Source organism: Dermacentor variabilis, chromosome 3 (genome assembly GCF_050947875.1).
Source record: "Dermacentor variabilis isolate Ectoservices chromosome 3, ASM5094787v1, whole genome shotgun sequence".
Lineage (NCBI taxonomy): Eukaryota > Metazoa > Arthropoda > Arachnida > Ixodida > Ixodidae > Dermacentor > Dermacentor variabilis.
In genome coordinates, this window is record NC_134570.1 from 138,783,851 (window position 1) to 138,792,833 (window position 8,983).

At 48.4% G+C, this 8,983-nt stretch overlaps 1 protein-coding gene across 1 annotated transcript in view; it reads left to right on the plus strand.

The window, feature by feature from the left end:
- Window positions 1–7,449, plus strand: part of LOC142576317 (uncharacterized) — a 77,415-nt gene extending 69,966 nt beyond the window's left edge. Inside the window, exons 2-3 of the mRNA XM_075686396.1 lie at window positions 1,533–1,832; window positions 3,609–7,449. Of these exons, the coding sequence (XP_075542511.1) occupies window positions 1,533–1,832; window positions 3,609–5,657 (2,349 nt within the window). The 3' untranslated portion in view covers window positions 5,658–7,449. The remainder of the gene's footprint in view (window positions 1–1,532; window positions 1,833–3,608) is intronic.
- The last annotated feature ends 1,534 nt before the right edge of the window (window positions 7,450–8,983 follow it).

Sequence of the window (8,983 nt, forward strand, 5' to 3'; positions counted from 1 at the left end):
GTACCATTTTCATTTGTAAATAATTAGTCAAAACACACAGTGTTCCTTGGTACGCTATTTTGCTGAGAAGGGTCCTGAGAAGGTGACCGCATTGTAGCTTTTTGTCAGCTGCATAATGTATGTGATCTATTCATCGCCAAACTTGGAAAAGGGCTGAACATAGCAGGTGCTGCTCTACATCAAGCTTCTTCGTTTTTTGTGAAGCATAGCATACGCTTCTTGAAGCTGAAAATATTGGACAAGCTTTAAGAGGATAAGGGTGTAAACGATGAATGCATGACACGTCATATACGATACATATTTATACCGTTGCAAGCAAATGAATGAAGGTGTGCTTTGTAAAGTACGCTGGGGCCTATGTGTGTGCTAGAGGGGTGCACTTGATTTCGAAGCAAACACGATAGTTTTTTAAACTGTATTTAGTCAAATTTTTTTTCTGGCTACAAGAACTTCAGAGACTGTTGCAGGAAAGATATGTATTTAGAATTACAACAACATTGCTGTTATTCCTCCCCGTTCCTTTCTTGCTGCCGACAAAGATGACGATGCTCTTGTCTCCGTAGTCAATAGTAGCGAGCAGTGATAAAGTGAATTAAGATAAATAGAAACCATTTAGATTAACATGAAGATTATTTAAAAAGGAAGATAATTCATGCACCCTTTATTACAAATTGAAAAATGAGTGGGAGGGAACAGAAAACCACAAAGAGTATGTATATTCCTATGCCAATCGAGATGAACTATGCAATAAAAGTGGGGCAACCCAGATTGATGAGCAAGGCGTAGACCCCACCTCTTGAAATGACAGAAAATTATAACGAAAATGACACCTAGCATTCATACAACAGGATTGTAATAGAAGAACCGACTGTCCTTGGAGCAGATGTCACCAGTCTCTTGAATGTTTCAATTACCTCTGAAGCAAGTGCTGAATGCTTTAGTTTTGAATGCCTGTATTCATCGCCAATTATAGCGTCTAGGTCTGCCTCAATAATAGATTTGCGGGGCGCATCCCTCTGAAAGAAACAGCAAAGCCGTTCCTTGTTACTTGATAAAGTCATGCCACACACTCGATAAGTAAAAACACCTTCATAAACAATATATCTCACTAAATGCTAATCTTGCTACCAGCAAATTAAGCGAGCTTGCGCAAAAATGCGTTTCACCCGTGGCTGCAAGCCTCTTTGTTTTTGGAAGCTCCAAGATACAGCATATACATTTCGTGACCTACGTCTGGTTTTCCTCCCATAAAGGCCCAGCGCTCTTGATGAACTACGCTATCGTAGCATTTCGAAGAATAAAGCGCCACTCACAAAACTTTCACAACGTATTTACAGTGTGAAAAGATCGTCTGACATGAAAAATCAACAAAATGAAACTGGTAGATTTTGCTCGGGCCTTGCTTAATGGGTTAAGGAGCTGTGACCAGCGACGCCCAATGATGATAATCCCACTGATCGCATCTTATGTAGACCAACAACACCGTGCCAGACGTCTCCTCCAAGAGCTTTTCTTTACTCGCCCGTGTGCAGATTGTGGCATCGTGGCTGCTGGCTGCGTCGGCGACGCTCTGCGCCGCGCAGCAGCAGTACCTCCAGGGTCCACCGCCCCTCAACGGCGGCTACAAGGGATTCCAGCCGTACGGCTCGGGACTCGCCGGAGGTGGCGCACCAGCACAGGGTGGAGCCGGATCCGGCGCCATTCCCCGGGGCTACCAGCTGCCCCAGGGCTACGTGCCACAGCAGGTGATCCCGCCCACGCAACCGCGGCAGCCTTTCGTCTCGCAGGGATTCCAGCCGCAGGGGCCGCCACCTTCCGCGTCGGCTGGTGTTGTGAGTGCATATTGTACTACACGATAGAAGTTATCTGTGCCTAAAAAAAAAGCACGCAAGCATTGTATGCAACATTATGTTAGAACAGACCGGATAAAGTCACCAGGTTTGTTTCTTTTTATTGACCTGATGAAAATAAGATGTTGACGAGTGAATGCGGCTCTTTCCGATAAGGCCTAGCTTGTCTCATGGACAGGAAGTGTTGCGCACGCGTAGTACTGTAAACTTGCGCACATTGGTTGCGTCGTGAAACAAGTTTGTTCCCCTTTTTACGATAGGTAACGTGTTTACATACAACCACTACTGATCGCCGGTGGGGAGTCTGTTCAGGTTGAAACAGTTCAACTGTAATCTCATCACGCTTAGAAAAGCTGCAGTCAAATGTGAACCGTTTATGATTGCAGAAAGTGACGATGACGTAGTAATAGTTGTGCGCTTTGTGCGTTCCAAATAATTTTTGTGTGTATGTTAATTTGCACACAGTAACTCCCTCGAGAGTGTCCTGATTACCTTGATTCTATGCCAGCCTTTTCTTCACTGAGACATTTTCCGTCAAATATTATAAAAACATAATTAAATGAAAATATGATGCTGCAACCGTTCAATTATTTAGGGATCCGTGGGTATCATTATATAAATGTTGCCTTGGATTTGGCATGGGTTTCTTCCAGAAGATTCGGTGTGGATTCTTTTATTTTTCTGCTTTTGCGGATTAGTTAAGGCTGCGGGCTTGCATCGCAGTATTTCTGCACTTTTTTAGAAGCAGTGCAACGTTTTAGGTTCACGAACTGCTCGTTCTATTACGCAATATACAGCTCAAAAGTAAATCAAGGCACTTTCACGTACGCGAGTCATGAGACACCCACGAAGTTTCGGGATTAACACAATCTCCATGCCAAGTTATGTCTAACATTCTGAACAGTTATTTAGTGGCAATTCGTCAAAATAAAGTCGTGCGTGGTAGACATTGCAGGCTGAACGAGAATAATTGTAGTCATAGAACCAACTTGAGTTGGCAAATGAGGTTTGACGACGCTAACAAGAGGATGCACAGTGTCGTTAAAAGCTGAAAGCATGCAATTCCGATGAAATAATATACTGCGCATTATGCCCAATCTGGCTTAACCGTCACATTGCATGGTGGCGCGTGCAACCACCAGCGGCATGCAGGTTCTTTTTGGCATTCTCGCTATCCTCTTCGAGATGGGGGAAAACAGGGTCAGAAGGATTAATGCGGTGGCACAGCGCCCGCATGCCCATACCTGAAGAACTTGAATCTTCTGAAAACATGTAATCACCTTTGACAGATAGAAGCGCAGAGGCCGTTACAGGTAAAAGTCAGAAATTCACACAGCCTGGAACGATGTCGCTTCAAACACTCGTGTTTGTTTACGTGTATCAAGAACGTGCGAATATTATTTCTATAGGTTTTATCACGTGAGGCTAAGACATGTCTTTCGCACCGGCATGTCAGTCGCACGCAAGATCGCTTGCACGTAGAAAAAATGGTTATATTAATTCCATTAAAACTGACATAGCACGCCCATTCCGTAATTGACCCGCTGCATCCAGATGGTCGTATTAGAGGTGCTTTGTGAACTTCAAACATAGCCAAATGTCCATGAAATTCGGGACGGAATTACCTATGCAGAAATATGGGGAGATGACGTTGCCTTAGCTTACTATAATAATGTGATAATGTGGCAAATTGAATTGCCTACTGTACATAAAGCTTAGCTCAAGAACTAATCAGTTGTTTCCTCTTGCCCTTCGCAGAGCTACGTTCCGAGAGCAGCACCTCAGCCGCAGTATCAGCCGCAGTACCGGCCGCCAACGCAGCCGCCGCAATACCGGCCACCACAACAGCTGCAGCAATACCAGCCGCCACCACAGCAGCAGCAATACCGGCCACCACCACAGCAGCAGCAGTACCAGCCGCCCCCACAGCAGCAGCCACAGCCGCCACCACAGGCGCAGGCTCTGCAGCAGTCCCAGCCTCAATCCGCATCACAGTCGTCCGGCAGCTCCGCTAAAGCTGAGGAAGCGAAGCTGGCTGTGTTCAATGCCGCTCCCCTGCACTACGTCAGCATCGGTGCCAAGCTTGAGGGCGACTACAAGTTCGGCTACGACACTGGAAAGGGTTCCGACAAGACAGGCAGCTTCCGCGAGGAGACCAGGCTTCCCGACGGTACGGTGAAGGGCTCCTACGGCTTCATCGATGCTTCCGGTCGCCAGAGGATCATCAAATACACAGCTGGCAAGGAGGGCTTCAAGGCCGAAGGCGACATCTACCAGGAAGGGGCGCCAAAGGACACCATCCCGCAGCACCTCCAACAACAGACCGTGGCGGCCTCTTCGTCAGCGCCGGCTCCGTCGGCCCCGGCTCCTGCTCCAGCTCCCGCTCCTGCTCCGGCCCCAGCGCCATCTAGTGCCAGTCCAGCTGCCAAGTACAAGCCTCCAAGCTACTCAGACGCCCCTCAGAGCCCACCTGCCCAGTACAGGCCTCCGGCCTACCCTCAATTCCAGCCGACTGCTCCTCCTTTCCAGCCTTCGCCCGGCCCTTCCCACGTGCCCGTGCTGCGTCTCACACCAAACTTGCCCATCGAGAACCTCGCCTTCCCAGACTTCTTCAAGCAGCACCTAACCGAGCAAAGGTCCGCAGCTGCTACGAGCCAGCCCGCGTCGACTGCATCTCCATTCCAAGGAGGAGCCCCCCAATCCGCGCCACGGCAGCCCCCTACCTTCGGCTACGTACCATATGCGCCTCCGACTGTCCAGACAAGGGCAAGCCCCTACGCGCCGCAGTTTAACGCTAAATCTCCAGCGCCCCAGCAGCCTTCCCGGCCCTTCGCGGGTCTTCAGCTTCCGGCGGCCACCTCTCAGCGACCCAGCTACCCAACGTTCGCCCAACAGCAGGGCTACCCTCTGCCTCTTATTAGACCCGGCACTTACCCACCTGCTGGTGCAGCTAGGCCCGGCGGCGCGCCGTTCGCTACCGCTCCGACTTCGGCGGCTCCAGCGAAGCAGTACGTTCCTGCCCAGTACCTGCAACAGCAACAGGCACAACCCAAGGTCAGCATAGCCAACATTTTCGCCCAGGAAGCGCAGAAAGCCGCCAACAAACCGAACTTCGCCGACTTCCTCAAGCAATTCATTCCACGGCAGCCACCGCAGCAACAGTTTGCTCCACCTGGGGGTGCTCCTGGCACTGGAGCCACGCGACCGGGCTTCTCTCAGTACGGACCTCCCGCCACCACAGCTCCAGCCTTCCAGAGGCCACCCGTCTACCTACCACAGCAGGCAGCACAGCTGAAGGCTCCGCCCACCTATGGTCCTCCGCAAGGCGCCGGTGGTCAAGTACCGCTCTACAACTCCTTTAGGCCTCCTGCGCAGCAGGCTCCTGCTTTCATTCCGAGAACTGGGCAGGCGGCACCTCAGCTACCCAGGTACCCACTGCAGGGAGCCGGAGGATACCCCCAGCAGGCACCGACGGGGTACGCAGGGGCTCCTCAGGGAGCACAGACGGGATTGGGCGGCGCCGCTGCGCAGTCGCTGAAGAAGGACGACGACGACGAGAACGACGACGGTACGTACAAACCGGAACTGTACGACCACGGTCTCTACGATCCCAAGAAGTACGAAGAACCGTACCTGAAGAAGAAGACTTCTTCCTCGTCAGCCTCTCCAGCCACCGGTGCCGCGGTCCAGCCACAGCAGTTCTACCAGCCCAGCGGTCAGGGGGCACCAGCGCAAGGGCAAGTTGAGGAAAAGGCGCTGCCTTTGTTTGACACAACACTTCTGTCGTACAACATCGGTTCAGGCTAAGTGGTCGCCGACAGCTCCTATGACGGGCGTCCAGAGGGGCTCCCGCACCCATACCGTGCTATAGCTCTCATCATCCTCGGCATTCAACTCCATCACCGTTTGCACTACAGGGACTCCGTCCTCTGGTCACGTTTATGTCGAGTTCTTCGGCGTGCGTGAAGCGAAGCGCGATTCCTGCGCGTGTCAAAGACAGCACCTGCCGTTTCACATGGCTCGCCGACGTCGCGGCCTCTGGCCAGTCACAGCTCGTACATCACACAGCAGGGACGTTCATGTCACTTTCAGACTCGAAACGTTTCTATCGACTGCAACGCTTCCCAATTTTGTTTGCCAAAGTTGGGCTTCTGTGCAGATGCATCCCACCAGAGAGCAGACGGCATTGACGTCAGAATCACTTAAACCCATGATACTATCGAAAAATGAGGACCTTGAAAGTGTAATGAGAGTGAACAAAGCTAATTAGCTAATGAGTGAGTTAATTTCATTGTTATTGCGCCACAAAATGGCGCTATACTAACTATGCGAGGTTTCCGCGCATCTCAATGTGGGCTCCGCGTTTTCTGACACCAAAAATGCACCTTTATTGCTCCTTGAACGGATTCCTGCCATATGGGCATTCTTTGAAAAAAAAAAAGAAAGAAAAACGGAAGCATTGCCTTTTTCCAAGCAGAGTTTGGCATTTAGAAGCTTTACACAAGTCATAAACCATCCAGGCATTAAAGTACTAGGTTGAAAAAGACTGAAAATTGTTGGGTGTACGATTCCAAAGCTAGCGCTTCTGACGTCATGGAGGAGGCAGTCGACAGGTTTTTCTAGGCATTACAGGAATTCACTTCCCTTCTTTACCTCAATGTTTCCCGTCTTAGCGCTATCGGAGAGCTCCCTCAATAGTACTGAAGAGAATAGGTTTACAAAGTAATGTATTTATTTAAATCTATGACATGCAGAAGATAACTGACCGACTTAAAAGTTTCGAAACCTAATTCGCATGAACGATTCGAAGCGAAGCTCGCGTTTTCTACTTGCAAAGATACTAATCGCGTACCGTAGTCATCGCTTTGTTTTTACAGCTCTCAAAGAAAATTATCGACGAGTAGCAGTTTCATCTTCTTCAGGCGAATAGATAGCTGCACCTTACAGTCTTGTATATAGCATTGTTACTGCGCGTCAATTAATTAAAACATATCTCTTGTTGATCATATTACGTCTATTCATACTCCCACGCGCAATAACCCTTTTCTTACCATGACAAGCTCATCATGTTGCATGTCATTGACAGTCTCTATATCAGAATCTGCGCGCTCAGCTAAACTGCCAAACAGTCCGAGTTTTCGAGCTTACTTGAGCGCAGAGGCCTTCTAACGCTAACATCTCTTTCTTTCTGTAGTTTTTATAGCTGAGAATAAGTACTTTATCATCTGAATACTTCCTTGTCCTAACCCTTATCCCAAACCTTCCTTTAACATCCCCACTTTGTCCCTACCTTTCTACTTACCATTGGCATGAAAGCTGGTGTTCGGCGAGCTAAGCAAGTTACTGCGTTACTTTTTGCGTCAAAACACCTCAAATAAATCCCACGCCAAATTACACGCCGTTCCGAAAAATTGTAAGACGATAAGACATTTTTCACGATGACTTTGGAATGTTCTCAAACAGTGCACAATGAAGTATTCACATATTTTCTTCTGTGTTTTATGCACAATCTTTACGTGGAATAAAGTCAGAGAGTGAAAGAGAACAAGGTTGGGTCTGTCTTACATGTGGTTTTATTTTCTTTTCAGTTACCGACAATTTTAGGAGAGCAGAACACACAGGACCAGGACACCCTCCATTTTCACTGACACAACAGCATCGAGAAAGCGAGAGCAGAGTAGTCCTGGACACAAACGGCTTCCCAATAAGCTCACAAGATCGAAATCTCAAGATACGGAAGCTTAAAGGTGACAAAGAAACACATTCCACAGAAAACGCTTCTCTCAGATCGCCCAGCGGAGCCACAGTCACCATGGATCAACGTCGTAACCCGGACTCCACGTCATGTCGCCGACATTACGCGCCCCATGTACACGTCGATGTCGAAGGCCGTCTGATATAACGTTTTGGCTGAATCCAAATAACGTCGATTAGTTAAACCGCAACCATTGGCCTTTATGTCAGGGCTTTGCCTTGCTGTGGATAATGTGGCTAAGTGGCTCGTTCATAAGGGAAAGCAATTCGAGATGATGTAATTATTTTAACGACAACGACGAGCACAATGAACGCTAACTAGCGCCCAGAACCTTTTTGCTTCCAGAAACTGTATGCTGATACTGGTGGTTCTTGTAGAATGAAGTGAAGCTGATATGAGTGTACTGTTTAAGTAATGGAAGTTTTCTGTATAGCAGTCGCGGCCCCGGCATGCGTTAATCATGGAGGCAAAGCAGCCCATCAGATGACCTTTGATATCTACACGAGCGTTAATTGCCTAATTTACTTCTCACGATGGTTCCCATGCGCCCCGTGGCCTACAAAAAGCTGCGATACGCCATCCTCGAAAACTTCCAGAAACAATACATGTGCGCAGAACGATGTAGATAAGATGTTTACTTCCAAGAATTCTAGACATGTTGTGCATGAATCGCCTCCCAATTTATTGCTAGACGTAGCAAAACATTATGCGTTGGTAAGAGCAAGTAATGATTTCATGAGTGTGCCTGTGATAACTATAGCTTTGCTTTCAGCCACTCTGTCTCTCATAATGCTGGTTATTGAAATGTCTCTGCAAGAATTAAGGCTATAAATAGCTGCAAATAACGCGCCTTACGTCACTGTTACGCTGCTAACGACCGGGCTTCTAACCTGCTGCAATAAGGCGGCACATGTCACAACCGGCCCTGCACGTGCTCTCTACGACCAGGGCCTTTGCAGTCATGCGCAACCTTATCGTATCCTGAATTGTTATCGATCGCAGAAGCGCAGAGAAAGAGAGAGTGCAATCATTTGATTATTTTCCACGCTTCTCGGCTTAAATTTTCTCAAGAATCTTCTCAAGAATCTCATCAAGAAGGCCCTAGACAGCCAGCGGCGGCGTTGTATATGGTAATATTGTGGCGACCTCGCAAAGGGCTTTAAATGAACAAATGTGGAATTCTCTAGTAAAGGGTACAGCTACATTAAACATGGAGCGAGTTCCTGTTGCGATGCTGTTAAGGACAAGAGCGTTGCAAAAAGTAACGAAGAAGAAGACAAAAACACGACGCAAATTGTTCAAGAACGCTGCGATTAAGTGCTACGTGTTACCTACGTCAAGAAGCGAGCAGGTATCACGTCATTTTCGGTTCCTTCAG